Source organism: Antennarius striatus, chromosome 3 (genome assembly GCF_040054535.1).
Source record: "Antennarius striatus isolate MH-2024 chromosome 3, ASM4005453v1, whole genome shotgun sequence".
Classification (NCBI taxonomy): Eukaryota; Metazoa; Chordata; class Actinopteri; order Lophiiformes; family Antennariidae; genus Antennarius; species Antennarius striatus.
In genome coordinates this window covers 28,264,490-28,288,809 of record NC_090778.1, presented here as the reverse complement: position 1 = coordinate 28,288,809, position 24,320 = coordinate 28,264,490, and the positions used below count along the sequence as shown (strand labels likewise).

Sequence of the window (24,320 nt, the reverse complement as noted above, 5' to 3'; positions counted from 1 at the left end):
TGCCCCGGGGGCAGATGCTGTCAGTGTCAGAATGGATGTGGCTTCAGAGGAAGAAGCGGGAAAATTTACCCATGATTGCCGGTCGGGTCCCGCAGTGGTCCAGCGTGTGGTGGTTTTAAGCATGGCGCCTGTGCCTCGCAGGGTGCTGGTGTAGCAGTGTTCTAGTTTACGTGCGTCCTAGACGCACATTTTTTGACAGGGACGGGTCTCTGGGACGCAAAGACTTTAAATGCACTTCCGTTCAACAAAAATATTCACAATTTTTCCGTTTCTCCACGTAAATTTCGAAACCAGAAATCTCAATTCTGTTTTGATATGGCGTGGGTTTCTCGTAAGGAGACTGTGTGATTCTGTCTTATTAAAATCGACCAAACGGCAACACGACGTCTGCGCGTTTTACGCGTTGCAGTGAGAGAGGAGTTAGTTAGGCCCTGTTGGGTCCTGTTGGGTTTGTCTATCTGTTAAAGTTCTTTGAAATGTCTGCTGATGTGATTAAGCACTAAACAAATAAAGGTTGATTGATTCTGATTGATTATCATTATGCCTCTGGAAAAAGATGCAAAAGTTGAAGAAAAAGCAAGTGTTTTCTTGAATAAAAAACAATTAAAAGTTATTGAAGAAAAAGACAGATACTACTACAGATATTACTACAGATACTACTACAGATATTACTACAGATATTACTACAGATATTACTGAAATCTGTGTGGAGAAGGTTTTGTCAGCTTGGTGCCGTGTCCACAGGAGAATATATGAATTAAAGGTAAAGAAAACTATTGTGTGAAAAGAAAAAGTGGAAAAAACAAACAAACAATTACATCTTTATTTCTGAAATGTTTTCTTAAATGAGAAAACAAATATAATTTTACTTTTTTCAGTTATGTTATTAATAAAAACATTAAAATTAACAGTTTGTTTAGTTTTTATATTGTACTATTGGCAAAACTCGTGTATTCTTTTATTACTTTTGGAATGCATAAACGTCATGTTGGGATGCACATTTTTTTTCTTGAAGCGCATCCCAGGGATGCACTACTTTCTGGAGGTAAAATGAACACTGGTGTGCATCCTCCTGGGGCGGCACAGCGGAGTCACGCGGGGCAGATAAGCCGTGGCACTTATGTAACATGTGGGGGGCAAATCTGCATGTCAAAAGGTGTCGCCGGGGCAAAGGGGGGAAGAGATGGAGGGTGTTTGTCTGCACGGCTGCACAGAAACCCGAGTCCCAAACTGAGATCCAGATGGTGTGTGACTCCCACCCAACACATTTTTCTCACTCATTCAATCACACACTTCCTCATCTCCATAGAGGGTTGGCACTTACATAATCACATCATCCAGCTCCAGCCCCCCCTGCCCCCCCCATCTCTTCTCTTCGCCTTTCATTCCACATCCCTCCTGTGAGCGTGCAGAATAATCTGATCCCTGAGGAGGATTTGTCAGGAGGATGAGAGCCAGAGATGTGTGTGGAGGTGGAGGACGGGGGGGCTCCACTGTATGTGTGTGTGTATGTGGGGGGGGGGGGTCGTGCAAAAAGACGGCCATCTCCTCGTTGTGAGCTGCCCAGGGACGGCTAACGGAACAGCCAAGCTAGCTCCACCACAGCTGGGATTAATGAAATAGACAAATCACATGGAGGAGGGACCCCGAACTTTAAAATGTGCTCCAGCTATCGAGTTCTGAGCAAAGACTGAAATCACACGTGTCAAACTCAAGGCCCGGGGGCCAAATGTGGCCCGCCGCATCATTTTCTGTGGCCCGCGAGAGCATTAAAGGTCAGTGTCTAAAAATAAATAGGTCAAAAGTGTGCTTTGACCAAAAACTACATTTCCTACAATGCACTAATTCAGCCCATTTTAACACAGTCATAAACGTTTTGAACAAAGTTAATGTCCTAACTTGTGTTTGATGTTATTTTTATTTATTCATTGGATAGTTTAATCCTCAATTTCTGTGGGTTTAATAACCTGAGAAATTAAAAGAACTTATGTTATAACAGAGAAACAAGCATTTTTCTTTAATATAACCTAAATGTTTATAACTTAAATAACTCAATTTATTAATTATTGAAGTTACATTTAGTTACATTTGTTAGTTACATCTGGCCCTTTGAGGACAGCAGTTACTATATGCTGATGTGGCCCTAAATGCTGCATCAAAACATAATAAAAGCTTTTTCTAGTAAACCAGCTCTCCATCAGATTGATCCCTTCACTTTATTCTGAAGCAAAACATTTTGCGGCTTCCAGCGACTTCAATCCGAGGATTTTCTGTCCTCGTATGAAGAGACGTCGCATCGGAGCAGCGGAAAACTGTCCTCTGTTCCGGCTGGAAAAGAAACCACGCCGAGTGGTTTCTTGGTCTTGTTCTGCTCGCTGTAAAATGTATTCTTTCCCTCGTTCAAGTGGTCTGGGCGATCTCAGACAGATGGGAGGAGGCGGAGTGGCTGGGATATCGCCTGGAGTAACGAGGAGGATGAAGCAAACAGCCAGCGCTGTGGCTCACCAGTGATTACGCTGTGGTGGTTTTCTGACCTGTAATTATGGTGCATTTGGAGCATTGAATGAACGGCGTCATTATCACCTCGCCCTGAATCCACGACGGTTAAAGAGGAGAAACATTCATCAGCGCAGCTGGTGGGGTGGGGGGGGTGGAGTTGTGCACAATCACTGACGAACACGAGAACGCCGACCAGTAGGGACCAGTTCCACCATTCAGAGCTCCAGATTGTAAAGAAACGCTGACGGCTCGCCGCCCACGGACGCTTGATGTCACCGTCTCCTGAATGAGGCGAGGGCCCGCCTCCCGTATCGCCTCTACGACGGTTATTATCTCAAACAGACCCTGTGGAGAAACGGTGGTCGCCAAGGACCGGCGTGCCCAAAAGCGCCGTTAAACCAGACCGGCACAGAAGGCCGGAATCCAAACTGAGTCCTAAATTTTCCAATTTCACACTTTTAATAAGAAAAAAAAAAAGAGTGGCTGCGATGAGAGGAGAGGGAATAAAAAACACATTCCTGTGACTTACACCCCGAGATTCATGCACAATTCATGACACGCATATACATTATTCATCTGCGCTCATCATCTTCCTCCTCCTCCTCCTCAACAACAACAAAAAAAAGCCTTGCTATATAAATAATAAACATGGAGCAGGTACACGAGCCTCCAGACGGACGACTGAACACACAGCTCAGCCTGACTTCCTGTCGCTCTATTAAAAACGGCAGAACCACGCGAGCCCCACTGCCCCACAGAGCCGTTTAGCACAACATTACAGAGGAGCGGCTTGCAGATGCCAATTACATCAGGATTACACTGGGGGGGTAGTGTGTGTGTGTGTGTGTGTGTGTGTGTGTTAGCTGGGGGAGGTTTTACTAGAATAACACTGCAGAAAAATGCAGCCTGTGTGACATTTCCGTTGAGCGTGCTTCATCCCTCGGTTATGGAGGCTCAAAGAGGACAAACAGGCGGTCATGTGACCCAACGTGAAAACAACAATATGGGTTTAACGTCTGAAACCGTCTGGAGGTGTTGGAAATACGATGGAGAACACACGATGCAGCCTTTATCCTCACTTACGTTGCTGTTTTTATTCAACAATCATGTTTTGATCCGTTCAGTGTGTCATGTCCACTACCCACAATCCCACTGGGTTCTCGCTACCTCCCCGATGCTTCAACCTAACGTGGCAACGTAAGCCAAGCGGTTTGAATTAAAATCGCTCTTTCGGACAAAAGGCAACAAAGCAGCCAACGACTCAGCGGATGTATGACAACGAGCGAATAACCACACGTCTATTCAGCTAGTCCTCAACATATGAACACTCATGAACATCTATAGATACGAACAAACGCGCTTCACCATGTCCAACTATTGTCCTGCAGTTCACCTTTCTGCCACGACCCCCGCCGAGTACTTAGGGTAGTAATGACATTACTTTAGTATTTAGAGCAGTAATGACATTACTTTAGTATTTAGAGCAGTAATGACATTTAAATAACCTCAGATGGAGATTATAGACTATATAGATTATAGATTAAATAAATAACGATTTACAAACAATTCAACTTACAAACAACTTCTAGGAACTAGCTGTGTTTGTAAGTTGAGAACTAGCTGTTATACTAAATAAATGCCACAGCAGAACCCCCCCCCCCCTCGGGCGACATGGCGGCGTTGGGGCGCTGCACCAACCTCTCGTTCCCGGGCTGAAACTCGGACAGCAGGGAGGGTCGACGGCGATGGGGCTGGGCCAGGTGGGGGCTGTAGTCCCTGGCGTGATGAGAATGGTAGTCCAGCAGTCCCACTTCCTGCAGGACAAACAAGTCGCGTTGCGTCAGACATCTCCATACAGAATAACATGACCCCCCCACCCTTGTAGTTTTCTCTCCGGTTCTCATTTCTCCACCTTCGACTTGTTTCCTATACGCCAGGCGGGGCGTCGCCCGCCGCCAGCGCTCATCTCCGACTGAGTGTGAGGATAACGTAAGCATACAGGTGCAGTTGGAGGGGGGGTCCTGAGGGGGTGGGGGGCACGCCTTTGGTTCTCCCGCCATAGAGGAACAACAAAAGCCCTGCGAACACCGGAGGCGGCTGAATGAAGTCCGACAAAACAGCCGGGGGGCCTCGTCTTTGAAGCAGGGTCTGCTTTTGTCATCTGTATGCAGACGAGGGTCATCTTGATAATTAGGAGGGGGGGGGGGGGGGAATAATGGAGAAGGCCCCCGCAATGACAACATGAACTTTCAACTCCAACATCTAATGAGGGGACAGGACTGTATGCACAACACTGTAACCTGGGAAAGTTTCAGCTGGGGAAACAGGACTGGGCCCCCCCCCCCCTGAGGTCACGCCCTCTCCACCCGGTTCAGAGTAATGTGCTGTTTGCTAAACATCCGCCAAGCAGCTACAGCGACAATACCAGTAAAATAAAGGTTGATTTTTTTTTTTTGATGGCCTGTGTAGGGGGGGGGCGCTCACCGTGTGTGGCCGCTGCAGCTGCAGCGGTAGCGCGGCGGGGTTCGCCAGGTGCCGCGTGTCCATCGTCCTCCGGCTTGACGGCACAGACTGGGGGTGCGAGGACATGACTGGCACTGCCGCTTCCTCTACAGGCAGGAAGTGGGTGTGGCTCCGGAGCGGGCGCCGCGCATTATTGGCCGTTTCTCTCAGCCGGCAACCTGTGGAGAGAAAAAAACAAAACAGACGTCAGCTGGTCGGATTCGGACGAGATCCGATCGGATCCGATCCACGGCGACCCACGCCTCCAGAAGCGGCCGGAGGAGAAAAGCGTGCTTCTCTGGTCCGGATGTGTTAGCATCATCACCGCCCATCACGGCGCTATGGGGGAGGGGGGGGGCTGCACCTGCTGCGTGAAGCCCCCCTCATCGACTGAATGGTCCACTGTCCTCACAGCGGGGACACACACAAGCATTTAGCCAGCAAACCAAAAATACTCGGGAGTTTAATGAGGCTTTAGAGACAACACAAATAGCCCAATGACAGATAGATATGTCGGCCCTGTGCAGATGTCACATGGTGTTTATGGAGGGCTCTCATTGGCCAAGAATGACCCTCTAACTAAAACCAGGCATGGAGCACGCCGCCGCGTACGGTTGAGCTTAAAGAAGCCTGACACGACAAAACAGCACGGATGAAACCGGAGACGATGCTGAAGAGGAACATGGTGACTATATTAAAATAGCTTTACCCCTCCCCCCGCCCCCACCCCATCCCACCCCACCCCGGTGGGATTTGAAGAGAAGAATTGTAAGATGTAGTGCAACAAATATTCAACGCTGAGGCAAACCGTCTGGCCGTTCTCAGGAAGGCGAAATGTGAAAGCTGGAAGCGCTGGGGTTAAAATATTCTGAACAGGCCTGTAGCTGCAGCCGCTGTCGGATTAATGAGTAGTTTTACTGCCGTAACTTTCAGACAACAGTAATCCCTCGCTTAAGATGCACCGCTTCACTACATCACCGATTTTTAGTAGGTGGTCATGTGATACCGTACGTGCATGTTATTGGCTGACAGCATCCGGAAGTTACCCTCCATCCCCCAAAGAAATGGGAGGTGTGGGGCTACTGGCCAGTCAGTGTCAAATAATTCGGTGTGTTAAATTCATTATAAATCCTTAATCTGATCACACCCCTAACCAATACAAAGGGGGGGGTGTTCCCTAAAGGTAACAACCTGGACGGTCTTGAGTACAACTAGCAGCAAACAAGCACTATTTAAAGAACTACGAACCACAAGGCCCCCGCACCTTTGACATCTTTGAAAATAACCTGTGCAGGAATGCCCCCCCCCCCGTCCATTATCCAACTCGCTCGAGGTCTCAGTCCTTCCACCGTGCCACCAACACGTGTCCCTTCACTTCAGCCGAGCCACACGTTTCCACGGAGAGCAGCTGATTCTGGGTGTGAGCAAAGCTGCACGACCGCGACGTGGAACAACCCCCCCCCCCCCACTGACCACTGGCCGACGCCGCCTCGTGTCCGACCCGTATCGACTCGTATCGAAGATGGCGGTGCGTTCTGGTCAGCCAGCCTCGTGCAGGACGGCACCGCGAAGAAAACTTCTACTGACGCAGAACATCTGCAAAACGACAGGCAGGAGAAGTGAAACAAAGACCAGGCCGGACCGACCCGGTCCAGAGACCCCCCCCGCCCCCACGAGACGCAACGGAAACGCGTCTAAAGGCGGGATCTGCAGCGGGGAGATGAGAGGGCCGACACAATGAGAGCGCTCCGACATAAAGCGAGGCAAAAAAAGGGGGCCTTCCAGACGAGAGGCTGAACACATGCACTGGCAGCGCCTCAGACACCCACAGGCGAGTCGGTGGCTCGCTGCCAGCGCCGCCAATGAACCCAGTCACCTCCATCCAGCGCTTCCCTCCCCCCACCTCATTCGCCTTTGCTTTCGTCTTCTGCACACGGCGGAGTGGGCCTCAGCCTTCAGCGGTGCGAGCCAATATTTCATCCTCCTGCACCCCCACCACCACCACTACCCCCCTCTCCATTTTAAGGCATGGCTGTGGAAATACTAGCACGGAGCGCAGACGCCTTCCAGCCTGCCAAGCGGAGCGGGAGGCCGACTTCAAACAACCGTCTAATTCTACTGACATTAAACAGCTCATCAAATCTCTGTCTGGCCCGACTCGGGAGCGCCGCCGTCCAGCCCGTTCGGGGGTCTGACAGCTTGTAATGTTTTCACGGCTTGGACCTCGATGGAAGGTGCCATCGCCGCGACGCCGATAATATCCTGTTAATTACACGCCGTTAAAGACGTTAAACTGAAAGCATCAGCGTGCAAAAGGTTCCTGCGACGGTTACGACCAGCGGCTCCGCCAAGGGGGGGGCCGGGAGAGCCGAGCTGGCCCCCGAGGCTCGGTCTGGGAACAACATCACGAGTCTGCAAAGCCGAGCCCCGGAGAGTCGAGCTTAAAGGAGGAGGTGGGGGGGGCTGCTAGGACTCCCAGCCCAGGAATGTGGCACCCTGTCAGGTCTCATGAGGATTTATCTCCCTGGAGCCTCATTACTGGAGGGCCCCCACAAGGAGACCCTGAGCTGAGCACAAACACACGCAACAACACAGTGATTCCTATCGTCAGTGAACCACGAGGGGGGGTCCAGGTCCTGAGATCCAGACAAATACCGTAAAACACCCCCCCTGTCCACACCTCCCTCCTGACTCACCTGAGTCTAACATGGAAATGAATCCTGCAGCGTCAGCGAGTCTGTCCCAGGAGGAACACGCAGACACGCCTTCCGTGTGGCCACGCCCCTTCTGTGTTGCATCACGTGTTTTTATTTCTAGAACTTTTCCTCATGTTTGATTGTTTCTTTCTAGCTGTATCATCGGGATGGTAACCAATACCTCCTCATGACCCCCGCTTCCTGACCGCTTGAACCAGTTTCTCTTTACTCAAGCAGCCCCCCCCCTTTTATTCAGTTAAATAAGTTTCACAAGGTGTCAAAGAGTAACAGCAAAAAAAAATAAAAAAAACAGAAGCAGGCAGCGGCCAAAGAAGTGTCAAACCAATGACGCCATCCCTAACATCTACTTAAAAAGTTTAAGTAATTTATAAACTGTTGGTTTAATCTTCAGTGTCGGAGTAGATTATGAGCTAGCTGCACCAGTGCGTGGGCTAGCTGCACCAGTGCGTGGGCTAGCTGCACCAGTGCGTGGGCTAGCTGCACCAGTGCGTGGGCTAGCTGCACCAGCGCGTGTATGCTCTTCGAAGTGCTCTTCAAATGATCCATTGCTTCACACTGTGTGAAACAGTGAAGCTCATCGAGTAGGATGACTGTGTGTGTGTGTGTGTGTGTGTGTGTGCGCGTTAAATATTTCATCTGAAACGGTAGCGTGAAATAAAAACCATTGACGAGCCAATGGGCAAGATGCTGACAGGCTGGTGATCTACGGCACCAACATGACTTCTACTGTGGCTGACAGGCCGCCGCTGCCGCTGCCGTAACCATTAGCAACCAACATCCCAACAGCCTCACACCTGTTTGCCTCTCAGACAGGAAGCCGGCGGTCACAACACAGCCAGCAGCCGAGGAGCACCCGACAGCGGCGTGCGACACCCAGGCGAGTTTTAAATTTGTCAGAAGGATGTGGTTTGGTCGTCTCCCTCCACCGCAGGGCGTCACGGCGCTCGCTCCGCGTTGTGCTAACGGCAGCCCGATTAGCGCCAAAAAGGACACCTGCTGCTGTGAGCGAGGAGCGGAAAACAGTCGACGCCCGTGGAGATGACATGAAGGCAGCGTGTGAGATGTAAATGTTGTTAAATCGCCGTGGTTACAGCCTCATTATGTGTTATCTTTAGCCTCCTCGTCAGGTAGGATGAATAAATACCTCCAGACGCACGCGTCCCTGCGTTTGCATACCTTACAGGTACGTCGTTTGTTTAAATGCTGCCGATCTGCGGCCTCAGCTCGTGTGTGAGCGTGAATTACACCGACACGCATAAATCTGAAGCGCCGAACCTCCACGTCCAGCTCAAAATCTATTCATCGCTCTGAAACATCAAGATGGGAAGAAATGGAAGCAGCAGAAAATAGAAAGTGTGGCTCCATTCCATTTTGAAAGAAAGGATGCAGAGACTGGCAGAAATTAGTTCAATGAAATACATCCAGACGCGGGAGTGTTTGACTAGCTCCACCCACAGGTGACTGGGGGGTGGAGCCGTGATCACAAACACAACTAAAAGGCGCCGGATCATTGGCTACATCTGATTGATTAACATCACGTCATGTGATACCATCAAACCAGGTGGTTCAATGTTTGCGTATGACATCGGGGAGGATGAGGCCCAGTGATTGGCTGGGTGTGATCACCTGACCTTCATCGATTCAATTAAACAGCTGATGAATCGCTGCGACCAACGCGGCCTGAGGCTCGTCGTGTTTCATTCATTTGAACACAACACAATCTGTGCGTGTGTGTGTGTGTGTGTGCGTGCATGTGGGGCGATCGATGGCTGGCGTGATGAACATTCATCAGAACACACCAGTTTAAATGTTCCACCTCAGCAAGGAGAAATATTTCTGCACGAGTTCAGTTTTTACTCCTTAAATTGTTCTTTTTATCAGCTGATGGGAAAAACGGGGATTCTTGAAGCGGTCCCACATCGACGGCCTCAGATCTGTTGCCACGGGTTACATAACCGCATCTTGAGCACGGAGAAAGCTTTAAGACATGAGAAGAGCGGCGCCTCACACACGACGGGATATGAAGAGGATTACGGCGTCGGCGTAACACGCTGCCTCAGCTGATCTCACATGACGTCACGAAGGAACGAGACCGCCTCCTTCTATAGCGACGAGAAAGAAGCAGGAAGCGTCTGAGGAGGAAATTGATCTTCTGAACGTTTTTGCATTGATTATCAGCCCTCCTTTCGCCCGCCTGCTGTCGACACGTCCTCGCCGAGGAGCGGGACATCGAGCCGAGGCGGACGCTGACCTACTTCCTCGCTGCTGCTTAATTATTCAAGCGCTTTGAAATGTTCTTCTGTGCGTCCAGCTGCAACGCCAGCATCCTGAAGAAGCACAAACACATACGCCGCTGTTACACACAACCCCCTCCGACAAAAGAAAGCATCGCAAGGGCGGCGCATCACAAAGAGAGCAGTCTGACGTTTGGACGCTCTCGGAGGACTCCCTCCTCCTGAGCTGCGCCGTCACGGATCCTCGTGTCACGACACGCGGCGCCCGACACGCCCACCTGTAATTACCCTCCACTTAGGCCTTCATACCTTTCACCGAGACGCATCACTCGCATTTCCACCGCGAGATCATCCACCCCGAGGCGTCGCTCTCGTCAATACGGATTCCACAATGTGGAAAAAACAAACGGCGCTCCGAGGAACGCCACCGGGCTAATCACAGATAAATACAGCGTGGCCTGGAGCCACACACACACACACACACACAGCAACGTCCCGTTATCTGCGTTGCATAACAGAGTCAAGTAAATAACTCGCCGCAGAGCCGTTCCTAATCTCCGCTAATCCCCCGTCTGCCTCTTTTAGTACGTTTCCAGCGACTGGTTTTTCACAACAATTCCATTTCAGAAGTGGGAATAAAAAATTTTTTTAAAAAGCTTCATGACTAACAAATGACTTCACTTCTAATAACACAAACAAAAACCACAAACTGACAGATTTGAGAAACTGGAAAATCAGCGATTGGCCGATGCCGGTCGATTCCTCTTTTTTATCCAGCGTCGCCTCGGAGAACCCGGCGGTACTTTTTACATTTTCTACTCCAACAGCGTGAGCAGCGACGCAGGCGAGGATTGTGTAACAGCAACTATTGGAAAAAATGTGTTTAACGCTGACAGAATCTGAACAGTATTTAGAAAGACGAGCCGGTGGGTCGGTGGAAAAAGCAAATAAGAAAGTAAATCGATGCTGCTGAGGCGTTTCTGGAGCGGAGGAACCTTTTGGAGGTCCTGGAACACCCCCCCCACCCTTTGATTCCGTCCACAGCTCAGTAGAATCACGCTTCAGAGAAGTGAGCTCTGACTTTTTCAGCTCTGACTTCACAGATGGTTCCCGTCCAGCTGACATCACCAAAGAAAGAGTTCCTCCTTCAGGCCTGGAAGCAACAGGACTCACAATCCGCTGAATGGCTGCAGTTTTTTGGGGGGAAAACTTCATTCTGAGCAACCCCAACAACCACAACTGTTCTGGAAGGATCAGCCTGAACCCCCCCCACAGGAACAGAAGGAACAACATCCTAAATATGATGATCACCTGTATCCAGGTCATGTGCTCACCTGCATCTAAGGAATGTTAGAACGTCTACGGATTACGCAAAAGCAGCCGACCAGACTCCCACATACCTGTGTGGGGGGGCGGGGCTTGTGACAGGTGAGTTCCAGACCTGGAGGACGGTATGTGTGCTACTGAACAACCTGATGGGTAAAAAGAGGATCTGAGGTGGAACCCAGCCTGGACTGGCCGAGCAGCCCCAACCTCTGACGATGTTCTACCGCTACGTCCTCCCCACACGGACCCCCCCAGGTGCAAGCAGCCAGAGAGGAACGCCACACAGCCACGGCGACTCATCTGGTGTGGGTGGGTGGGGGTCTCACAGGAACTGCTTGTCGTTTCCCTCTGGTTTGTCGGCGTTAACGTGAGGGTTGGTAAAACACACCACAACATACCGGCGTCGCGTCGCTCCCTGTAATCATCGTTTCATGTGCTGTAATTACAGTAAAGACCATCTTAAATTCAATACAAAGTGCAAAATGCTTTTTGGGGGAAACGGTGACATCAGTATAAATCCTCCACCCCCCCCAACAGGACGGAGGAACGGCGGCGGGACTCACAACCTGCTACGTCAGGATTTAAAAATTAAAAATGACAGAAAAACATCTGGAACAAGGTTGGAATGAAGAATCAGGACGGATGAATTCCCAGCATGCAGCTGTGGTCACAACCCCCACACCCCCCATAAGGAGGGGTGTGTGTGTGTCTGTGTGTGTGTGTGTGATGAGCATCGCCAATGATGACATCTCGGCGGTTAGCTGACCCTATCAAGCGTTTCCACTCGGCTGGCAGAAACCAATCAAGACGTTCGCCGTCTCTCACATCCAGGAAGGATCGACCGGCCGCGTCCGCGGCGTCTCCTGGGGGGGGTGGGGGGGGCAAGGTCACTGCGTCGCCAAACGGAGACAACAAACATCCCCGCAATTCAAGAGGAATTCATTCTGCTTCAACAAAATGAACAGAAATGATCGTTCAGATCAATTAGAGCAGATCTTTCTTGAAATGTTCTTTATGAAAGAAAGAAAATTCACGTTTTTACGGACAGTTTTGGGGATTCGTGATGACGCAACCTGCTTCTCTCCCCCCCAAGAGTCCAGAGTGAGGACTCGTCTTTCACCGACAACAAAATCAGCTCCAACTCACCCGCTTCCAGTTTCATAACTGTATTGTGTTTCATAACACAAGAAGGAATTGAACAAGCGGCGAATGGGCCTCCCTGAGGCTCCACGCTGAGCACGGGATTATCTTTGCCCCCATTACCCTCCTGGAAACGGGAGCGATATCGCCTCGCTCTCCTTTAACCCTTTGCCATCCCGTCTGCTTAGCCCAGATCAGATGAGAGATTCAGGAAGGAGGAGCAACAAATCCTTACATTCTAGCGTTTGATGTTTACACGCCAATAATAACCGAAATGATCAGCTGTTTACTAAAAATTGATTTTCCGTCATTCATCCCTCTGTTTTCTTGAAGACAACCGGAACCCTCATGTCTTCAGCCGCTTCTCAGCCTCACAGGTCACAGATGATGCTGGAGTTTAAACCACCATGGGCGAGAGGTGGGGTACATCCCAGATGCGTCGCCAGCATCACTAATCATCATTAATTAACAAGAAAATCATTAATATGTACAAGCAGAATTTTGACAGATTATTTCTCCTTTGTTTTTACCTGCGCCTGGAGGTAAAGCTGTCCTCCTGTCAGCGGGTGGCGTTTAAATGCCTGCCGGCTGTTTACATTACATCACATCAGGGGCGGGGCTAATTAATACTGATCAATTAGTGCCGACCGATTATTGATGTGTCCTTTTGCTTTGTATGCTAAGCCCCGATCAAACGCTGCTTAATTACACGTGGCACACGACACGTTAAACACACGGCACATTAACACGCCTGTTTTTGTCGCCGTGGAGATGGCATGTTCTTATCTCCTCACCTGGTTTAGCGGTGCCTTCAATGCAGCGACAGTAAAACAGCAAAGCAGAAGTATCTGAGTAGTTTGTTTTCAAAATCATCAAAAAAGCAAGACGTGATTTTTTTTTTTTTAGTTACGGCTCTTCATCCCAGAATGCACAGAAAAACCAAAACACTACAGCAACTCATGTAGAACAAAGGGGAAACGGGGTTAACGAAGACCATCATCATCGTCATCATCAAGCAGACATCAGGAGAACAAAAAACTTTTTCATCCCTGATTCAAACACTAAACCCGTGGTTTTGATTTTCCATGACTAATTTATCTTCACTTTGTATTTCTTCTTGCTATTAATAAACTCTTTATTGCGTCAAACACACAACAAAACAGTAAGAGAATGATTTTTTTCTTCACAAACAGCGCTTTTCAAAATCATGTACCCTTTATCAGACCGCAATTGTTTTTCTCCAACAAACTCAGCTTCTACTAAATTTACTCTAATACGACAATAATATTTGCAAAATAAAATTCTGCCACAATCTGAACCGTCAGCTTCTTTTTTATTCTCTACTAATCATCAGCGTGGAGCACATCTCACAAACGATAAATAACAAAATAAACATCCTACACTAAAATGAGAAAATGTGTCGTAGTATTTAAAAATTATTTATCATTATGTTCCTTTAGTTGTTTCCATGGAAACATTACATATGTTCGCTCACAAACTTCACACATAATTATTTGTTGTGAAAAAACTGTTTGGAATTTATCCGTGTGAGGATTCTTAACAATATTTGGGAGGTGATCGAATTTATAAAAGCTGTTTTCATCAGAGGCGATGATGATGATGATGATGATGATAACTGATCATATGATTATTGATGGAGCAGACATCCTCTGCCTCCTGGATCAATACTTCTGAGACTCCTGATCTGTCACTGTCACAAAGGTTCTGACAGCCAATCAGAAAAGAGAATGAGGTTTCTTCCAGGTGGGTGACTCACCTGCTTCCCCCCCCCCCCCCCGACTGTAAAGAAGTTAAACTGTTACCACAGGAATAAACCCAAGGTCAGGTCAGAGCAATCAGGATCACCTCCTGCCCCCACCGATGACGTCACATCACGTCCATCACACACCTGACATCAGAGCCAGGTGATCAGACGATCCATGTCCATAACCATACATACATACATACACACACACACACACACACACACACACACACACACACACACACACACACACACACACACCTCACCTGAAACCATTGTTTACAAACGCAAACGCTCCTCCAGCTAGCTGGCAGCCTAGCTAGCACAGTTAGCCGGGCAGCTTCACAACTCGCTAGCTAGCTGACATCATTCGGTACCGGGAGACGGTGGCGGGGATACGGGCTGGGGGCCGAGGGGGGTGGGGATTTGTTGTGCCGAAACCGACGTAGAACCGGTTTCGTTAAACGTAACTGGTGCTAGCGCGTCAGCTCTGACAGCTAGCCCGGGAGGCTAGCGCCGCTAGCTTAGCCTAGCCATGTAGCACGTGTCCCTGGTTTATAAACTAACGAGCCAGCTGGTCGCCAGCGGGCTACTAGCCTCACGGTGAGGCTACCGACCGGTTCACCGACCCGCCCGGTGCCTGTACCGCTGCTAAAAGTCCGGCTAAGCGTGTGGCTAACGAAAGAAAAGCTCAATGCTAACGGTCGTGTGCGATCCTGCTCCAGAGATTAGCCGGACCCCGTCGTCCAACAACAGAACAGAACAGACGGACCCCCCCAAACAGCGATGGAGGCTAACCAACCTTAGCGGCGGGGCAGCGGAAACCATTCGGTGCTCCCGGCCCGTCGGTACCGTCCGGTCTTCGTCAGCTCAATATACGGCTTCTCGGTTCGATGGAACCGACATTAATCCGGGTCAAACGCTGATTCTCGCTCTCATCGGTTCCGCTAGCGGTCCTCGGACGAGTCGAGTCCGTCACTGCTGCTCCACACCGCGGTCTAGCACTGAGGCTGAGCCGCTGCTGCTGAGACCATAGCGGGGCTGGACCGCCTCTCTCTCCCCATAGGTCCGCATGCTCGCTCGCCCCTCCTCTTTACTCAAGGACTCCCGTCTCCCAGGCCCACAACAAACACCGATGTAGTGTAAACGGAACCGGCACAACAAACACCGATGTAGTGTAAACGGAACCGGCACAACAAACACCGATGTAGTGTAAACGGAACCGACACAACAAACACCGATGTAGTGTAAACGGAACCGGCACAACAAACACCGATGTAGTGTAAATAGACAAGTCAGTCCATCTTTTATTCTTCTGCATGCATCAGATGATTCTGGATCAGGTGTGACTGGAGAACCTCTTGGAGTCCAGTGTGATCCGGTCCCAGGAGGAACCGATCAGAACTGATTAATCAGATTCCTTCAAAATCACTGAAAATTTTGCGTTTTTGTTTTGGGATATCTCATCAGGTTTCAGAGATGTGTACCTAAAAAGGTATAAAAGTGAAAATTTGACCTTGACCTAGTTTTTAAAGGTCAAGGTTGTGATTTAATTTTCATCCCCTTGCCTCTATGAATATAATGCCTTTTGTTTCTTCTTTGTATATTATCTGGTTCCTGAGATATGTGCAGGAAAATGTACAAAAGTTGAAATCATCTCATTTACATCCCCTTTGCTGCCAGAGTAATGTGCTTTTTGTTTCATCTTTCTATCTGCAATGGTTTTGAAGATATTCAGTGGACAGACGGACGAACACACGAACACTGACAGTTACAATACATCACCGCTTGGCAGGATGTAATAAATCGGCCTAAAGGAAGCCAATGATGCAAACATGAAACTAGATCTGTGATGGCAGGAGACGATTCCAGAGGGATAGCGTGTTTATTAGTGGAATGATGATGGAGACGTCTTTCCTGTTTGGAGGCGGTGAAGCTAAAGCGTGACGTCATGCTATTAGCAATAAAAATGACTTCATTGTCTTTCCAAACCCTTGTGGGACTTCTGGAGGTCCTGGGTGACAAACCAGTGCGATCACCCATGTTTGTTTGTTTCTTAGACATCTGTTAAAGTTCTCAATGGCTTTTGATGAATCTTACAGAATGTTCAGATGTTCTGGATCGAAACGAGAGCCCTATTCCGCCTCACATCCCGACCCAAAGAGGACAAAACCCTCTCTATTCTCGCTCCCTCCGACCCGGAAGGGGTCAGGTCAAGCTTGGACACGGCAGGAAGTCGACATCTGTGCTGCTTGAAGCCCACGGAGAAGTACAAGCTGTGAATACAGCGACGTAGCATTGAGGGATGGTTTCTGGGAGATCACAACATCCCCTGCTGTGAGCACAGTTAATGACCCTCCTGAAGCCGCTGGAGGGTCTGAAACCACTCCGTCTTCTAGAACCACCACCGGTTCTGTGTGATCCTGTTATTAGCATGCTAAGCTAATCACAAGTATGATTTAGAAGTTACGTTATTCCCCTCACATGACAAGTCGGCAGCCAATCCCTTGCCTTGGAGCGCAGAGGCGGCCTTTCCTGTGATGTCAGCTTGTTTCTGTTTCCTCTCGGGTGGTTTGGGTCGCCCCGGTTCAGCAGCGCCGCCATCTCTTCATCCAAGCGTCACTGACCAGGAAGTGGGGCTGTTTACGTCTGCCGGGCGGCCATGTTGGAGGAATCTGGCCCCTATCGCCGTGATGCCCAATTTGTCAGCTTGCTGATAAAGCGCCAGCGCTTCCCGTTTAGCAGCTGTGTTTGTCAGATCCCCTGAAGAGATGAAGGGAGCCGACGAAGACGAAGCCAAAGCACCAGATGAAGCTTCTCCAGTCGTAAATCGCCACAACAGGAAGGTAATATCTGCCTCCTCGCCGGAACGCTCCGCTCCACGTCGGGCCCTTTATTGGCTATGGAGGTGTTGTGTTGTGTTTGTCAGCGGGGTTACACACATTTCTAGTAAACTCATGCAGGAGGACGGGCCCCGAGCCAGAACCTTGATAGAAATTGGTTCTAATCCAGATTAAAGGGCAGATCCACTTATATTTATTCACTTCCTGTCACATGGTGAATTTGAAAATTTTGCATTTGCTTTAATTTCTCATGAAATAATTCACAAATGCATAAACACGTATATGAGATCGTGTGTGTGTGTGTGTGTGTGTGTGTGTGTGTGTCTGGGTCAGATCCAAACGCAACTGCTGGTTGCCATGGAGAAGCATGAGGAATGGATGATGGCAAACACGCCGTACCCAAACTGACCGTGGAATTTCTGATGAAATGGAAGTGAAACTGGGCGGATGATGAAATCAGGAGCGTTAAAAGAAAACAGGCGTCATCACAAAAAACGTCTTATCGGGGGACAATTTTGATGATCGCCAGTCAGAAAAAAGAGTGTTCTGACGTCCCACAGGAGAGGACGACTCCATCGGAGCTTCCAGAGGAGGTCAGGTGATCAATGCGGAGCAGCAACAGGAAATCCTTGGGAACAGAGGAGGCCGGAGGGAGAATCCTCATCACAACAGCAGCCCTTAAAAGAGGAGCTGCCAGATTAATGCGGCTTTGATTCCAGATTCAAACGGCCTGCAGTTGGCGCCGCCTTTCAAAACTGTGTCGGATTAGAGACGTATAAAAAGACGAGAGGCATTCTTCGTCTTCCAGAGTAAAAGTCGACCTGAATCAGAAGCACATGAAGACAGACGTCGTGGATCCGCGTTCAGTTCATCAGACGCATTTGGAATTAAAGTGATGGACGCTGTGTTTCTATTTATAACACAGCAGACTGCATTAACACTTTGACGTTCAGTCGTGACTCATTCTGCTGTCGCTGACATTTACTATCTGGACTCCAGGCAACCAGAATCATCTTGATATCAGAGGCAGGTTCTTTATCTGCCTCATCACGACACTATTTCCCTCTGATTATTCACTAATCAGTTTGCATTGCAAAGTCAAGGCTGACATTTATTCACCTAATCGCCTCCTCCTCCTCCTCCTCCTCGCTCAGAGTAAAAAGGCAGAATCTCTCTGAAGACTCTAACGACTGCCTGCATTGTTGGAATTCCAGATCGACTTCCTGAGTCTGACCACACCTGGACGACGGCCAGCACACACTTTTCTCTCATTTTCTCCTTTCCTTCCTTTTATCAGCCTCATATGTAGATTAAATTTAACTGTTTAGACGCAGCTGAAGCACACTTTCAAAAAATATCTACGACCTAAAAGTATTTCATTTACTTCCAAACGAATGAGAACCGTTCAATGTAAAGTTAAACCTCTGAGCTTTTGACTCAAAAGTTTTCCTAACATGGATGAATTGTTTGGTAGGTTTTACAATGTTTTAATATTTATATGCATATACAGCAGCAGAATAAATACAGATTTTGTCATTTCCACAAACATACTTAAACATAAAACCGACGTGATGAAGGAGAAGGTCTGTGTAAACACAACCTGTTTAATCTAAATTTTATCGTGCAGGAAAGTAAATCCCTTTTGCTGTGATAAATCACATTCTGCTGATGTTCTTCTGCACTAAACATGTTCATGTACAACATGATTTACCTTTAATCTGGATATTACATTTTGTAGCATCAATAATATTTAAATGATTATGTCTTTGTGCTTTTTTCTTCGTATAATGTATGCACATATTATAACACGTTTCTAACGATCTAAATTTGGTTAGAGGCTACAGCAAAGTGTACCATGTTAGCCAGGTTGGAGATCACGTCTCCTCAGATCAGTCCAGGGTCTTCTGTAGCCTCAGATCTGATTAATGTTCATTTATTTAACCCTAATCTGGTTATTGTTGCAGAGAAGCTCCACATACGGAGGATTAGCGACTTTACCCAACTTCCCTACATCGCTGGCGTGAGTGGATTATCATTTTCATCTGAACTCTTCTTTTAAGTCTGCTGACGGACAACAGCGTTCGTCTCTGGCAGAGGAATCGATCTGTCCTGGGGACACGAGCTGCCGTGAGGACACATGAAGGAATTCCTGTCTTTCCCCTCAAGGACGAAGCCGCGTTTGGCTGCAGTGTTGGCGCAAAGTCGCAAGAGGAGCATCGCTGCCGCTGGGCCTGCTGGGTATAATGGCAGCACTGAGCTCTTTGTCCATCACATGAGAAGCTGTAGCTGCACACATATTTACCCGGGTTAGGCGGGGGGCAGGGGGGGAGATGTGGAGGGGCTCCATAGTACAGGAAAATAGGGAGGAAAGTCCAACGTAGATGTATTTTCGTTGCCATAGCGTCATATGAGGGAGGAAGAAGAATAGCAGCATTTTGAGTGGGAGGATGGAAAGGGGAGGGGTTCTGAAGAGTGCAGAACCCCCATAAATAAAACTAATGAAATGGCAGTTGAGCCTCAGAGAGGTGGAATGGCTGGTTGGGTCGTACCCACCGTCTGATTTATCCTCAGAGTCCCAGCGAGAACAGTGGGGAGATCCATTACCTCACCTCATCAATAACATCTCATAGACAGGGGAAACGGCCGACACCCCCCCACCAGGGACCAGCTCAGGGGGCTCGCTGGGTGGGGGGAGAGGAAGCCGGGGTGTAGTGGAGCGACGGGTGGGGGATGGGTTGCTTCAGGGAGGCGGCGCAGGGGGTCACGGAACACAAAACACGGCCCACAGTCAGAAAGGCTCCACCACACGCGTGTGCTTCTTTACCGGCCACGCAAATCAACGCATTTCCACACGGACACGCCGGATCTATGGTCGTTCTGTGGGCGGATGGCGGGGAGATAAGCGGATGACACAGGGAGCTAACGTCAAGAAGAGTTCCTATCAACCGATGCAGAGAAGTTTCCTCTGGAGGAGGGTTGAACAGGTGTAAGTTCGGGTTCAGGGTCGGATAAAATGGTTTGAAGAAATAGCAAGAAGTAGTTCTTCACTCGGAGACGGAGAGGTGGAGTTAAAACCTGGGATAATCGGGCCTTGGAAGAGTTTTACACCAGAAATGAGGTGAAAAGTCAACAGAGCTCTCTCCAGAGGGAGCTGATAACGGCGCCGAGATAAGAGCACAACAGCAGATAGCGTGAGTGAAGCAACCTGTGCGACACACACTCCTGTCTGTGTGTGTGTTGGTGTGGTTTAAAGCAAGCTTTCAGGTGCTTTTCCTGCGTTGAGGATGAAGGTCTGCAGGCAAAGCAGCCTCGGGAACCATCCAGCTCTGATTCTCCAAACTGCTCGCCGTCAAATCGACTTTGTTCTGACAGCCTGGAAAAAGACTCCAGATTTATCCCTGGAGGTGTTCTGTCTGGACTGGGGATTGGGGAAGACGGTATTTTTAGTTTTTGTGACAGAATGTTGAAGCTCTACGCTGCGCCGCGCCGCGGCCTGTCCTCCCACGGTGAGGGTTAATCCGAGTTTACTGTGGTTTCCTGCTCAGCGTCCAGATCGTCACAGATGAACGCCAAAAAATCAGTGGGAACCTCCGGGCATGTCCACGGTCCACATTTAGATCCACGGAGGATGAATGCACGGTGTAAGGTTCACCAAGGTCACCGCTAGCATGCTAAGGTTAGCTCCAAACAGAACGTGAACATCAGGATGCTTGTCAGATGATAGATAGATAGATAGATAGATAGATAGATAGATAGATAGATAGATAGATAGATAGATAGATAGATAGATAGATAGATAGATAGATAGATAGATAGATAGATAGATAGATAGATAGATAGATAGATAGATAGATAGATAGATAGATAGATAGATAAAGTCGACATTGCCCCTCCGCAAAAATTCATGGAAACTAGTTTGGTGTAAACATGAATGGGGAAAATGTCGATCTTGGAAATTTAGAAAAACTCCTGGAAAAAAGGGGGGAAAAAATCTTTAATCCAGATGTGCATCACACTTAAACGACTCTTTCCTGGATCAAGAAATATCTTTCGGCGAAAGTTTGTGGAAACCCGTCCAGCAATTTTTGAGTAATTCTGCAAACGGGTGGAAAGAAAACACCTCCAGTTACGGTTCATCCTCAGGGGAGCATGAATGTCTAGACATGTCGACAGACGCTGATAACAACTTTATGTCATACAATGATCTTGTAGGAAGCAGTCACTGCAGAATTCTCTTCCTGTTGGCTTGTTTGGCAAATCATGAGGTAGAACCTTGACATAAGAGGTTGATCCATTCCATGGCTGAACTGATTTGTTTGACTTCTAAAAATTATTTTAATCCGTTCCAGCCTCATAAAAAAAAACCAATTCGCAAAAATTATTCAAAAAAAACAACATTTTTATCAACTAATTTTTTATCAATTAACCTTATAAGTTATGTAAACAATGATAAAGAATGAAAAGAAATGCAAAAGTAAGGAGAACACACGAGCTACATCTTTACTCCACCAACGAGAACGAGATCTGGTCTCATTGATGTTGTATCCATCCACCAACACGTAAAGAACGAGATCCGGTCTCACTGATGTATCCATCCGCCAACACGTGGTAAAGAACGAGATCCGGTCTCACTGATGTTGTATCCATCCACCAACACGTAAAGAACGAGATCCGGTCTCACTGATGTTGTATCCATCCACCAACACGTGGTAAAGAACGAGATCCGGTCTCACTGATGTTGTATCCATCCACCAACACGTGGTAAAGAACGAGATCCGGTCTCACTGATGTATCCATCCGCCAACACGTGGTAAAGAACGAGATCCGGTCTCACTTGTGTTCTATCCACCCTCCAGAACTCGTGTGTGGAGCAGCTGATATCTCGAGGTTCTGTTGTACTTCTGGCCATCGTTTCCGCTGACAACGATGCCTCCACTAGAGGGCAGTGAGGAGTTTGTCAAAATGACAACAAATACGATGTCGTAGAGGCGGCTGCGTTAGCTCTGATTGGCGTGGCGGCGGCGGCTCATTGAGACGTGAGGATGAGTAGATTTCCCACCAGATACACGCTGATTGTAAATATGCAGATGAAACGCTTCTGTTTCAGCCAGGCTCCCCATCCCCTCCCCCCCCCCGTCCTTGAGGAGGAGAGAATCGTCCCACTCAGCAGCTTCTGTCTGGCTCTGCTGACACCAAGGTCAAAGCCTGCTCCGCCCAGCCGGCGAGGAGAGAAAACAGTCCATCAGAGCGGCGTGGAGCCAGCGCCTCATCCTGGAAAGCGTCGATGCAGCGATACAAGCTCCTCTGAGGATACAGGCCGCTCCGTAAGCATCCCTCTGACCCCGCCTCCGACCTCCAGCAGAGACGACAACCTTCCAGGTGCGTTCGTGCAAACCGATTCCGTCACGCGTGTGAAATAAACCCATCAATAAACCGCTACAATCTTTCTGACGGCGTGTAAATCCACTTAAAACCAACAACACGCCTCAGCGGCAGGAAAACAGAGAGAGGAGTAGTGGAAAGAGCGGAGCGGTCATCGTACGAGTAACGGCAGAGGAATTCAGCCCTCGACTGCCAAAGCTGGTGAGTCACATCCGATCTGAGAGATCCCTGTCAGATGTGGGAGAGTGGGAGGTGTGTGTGTGGGCCGCAGAAATACGACACAGAAGCGCCGGTCCGTTCTCTGGTGAGCGGCCAGGAATGAATCCTCGCTGAGCGTTTTGAGACGCTCGGCCAGGGTGTGAAGAGCTCTAAAGATCTCGTCTTCAGGCTCTGCTGGTGTGAAACTAGAAGCACCTAAAGGAGCAGCCGGTCGCCCGACCGGTCCGTTCAGAGTGGGGGGGGAGGGGGCGCTGGAGTCTTTCTCGCCCCGCGTCACGTCATCGGCGAAAAGATGTTTCACATTTATGCTCTTCTTCGACTGGAACGGTCCCCATTTTTTTTATTCCCGCCTTCTTTTTGCAAAGCATTCTGGGATTTTCCACCACACACAAAGAATCCAGAACTTCCGTTATTTCCGTTTTCTTCCTGATCTGGTTCTGAACGATGTTTTGTTTTAAATGAGTGGATTCTCTCCTCCACGTCTGTCTATGAGCCAATCCTGACGCTGGTGGAGATTCTTGCCTCGGTCACATGACCACCTTCTTAAAGGGGCCGCTCCGGCCGCTAACACACAATACATTAGCGCTAAACTGAAACTCCCAAACTAGCAGGACCAACAAGAAACAAACGTTGGTGTGTCGTCACGAGGACGCTGCTAATAAAGTTGATACAAACTGGATTCACCTTTATTATTATGTTTAGAATAAAACAGTTAGATGCTGGTCTTATCGTCTCTCCTCTTCCTCGTCTCCATCTGGCTTACGATTGGTGCCCAGTCGGGTGGCGATAACGCACCCGTTCTCCCGTGTTTCCTCCTGGGGGTCATGGGGGTGTGGGTTGATTAACACACAGGATGTGACCTTTAATCCAGCAGCGGCCCCTCCCTGCATTCATCTCCCCGGGGGCCGGCCTTCAGCTCTGATAGTGGCGCGTTAATTAATGACGCTCTTTTGAGGCGGCGGCGGCCGGCGCGGGACGCTCCGAGGGCCGGTTAACGCTTTGCACATGTTCTCCAGCATTCAAGTCACGTCTGGGATATCAAACGCAGACCCTGAACGCACCACGTGACGGGGGAACCTGTCGGGCCTCCGTTGTAGCAGCAGGAACATTCCACGTGTCGAAGCGATATTTATTTTATCTCACGTCCCAGAGACGCCACAGATGTATATTTCAGCAGGCGGAATGTCGAGCCGCCCCCTCCCCCCCCCGGATACGTCTGATCAAACACATCCGTGATCCAACCGGAGGCTCTGATGCATAATTCATTCCGTATTTACATTAACTTGGTCTCTCTCCCCCCGTCCATGTCAGAGGTGGAACCGCCAGGTGAGGCCCGGAGAGACAGCGGCGCGCTCGAGACAGGGGGGCGGGACCCTCTGTCCAGCTGGAGCTCCAAGCTTTTGTACAAAACAGTTAAAGAAACTGTTAGTGTGGTTCCCTGGAGGCGTGAAGCTCCGTCACGCCTCATGTATGACGTCCACAGCGCCGGCGACGTGTTTACCGCCAGGGTGAACGTCATACCAGTAACAAACAAACCTGATAACGGCCTCAGATTCAGGTTGGATCACATGACTCACCGCGTGCTCCTCTACATGCATGCTAGCATGATGATGCTAACCATTGGCACATCTGTTAACAATCCCGCTAAAATTAATTATTGATGACCCGCCTGCTGTGTGGTCGCCAGGTCCTC

The 24,320-nt window shown here is 49.0% G+C and overlaps 1 protein-coding gene across 2 annotated transcripts in view; it reads right to left on the bottom strand.

Annotated features, from left to right (window-relative positions):
* ncor2 (nuclear receptor corepressor 2) overlaps positions 1 to 15,195 on the bottom strand; it is a 58,810-nt gene extending 43,615 nt beyond the window's left edge. For both annotated transcript variants that reach the window (XM_068310755.1, XM_068310756.1), the window contains exons 1-3: positions 14,986 to 15,195; positions 4,984 to 5,180; positions 4,198 to 4,313 (exon numbers count right to left, since the gene is read on the bottom strand). In XM_068310755.1, coding sequence (XP_068166856.1) covers positions 4,198 to 4,313; positions 4,984 to 5,088 — 221 coding nt within the window. In that variant the 5' untranslated portion in view covers positions 5,089 to 5,180; positions 14,986 to 15,195. The remainder of the gene's footprint in view (positions 1 to 4,197; positions 4,314 to 4,983; positions 5,181 to 14,985) is intronic.
* Between the last annotated feature and the right edge of the window lie 9,125 nt (positions 15,196 to 24,320).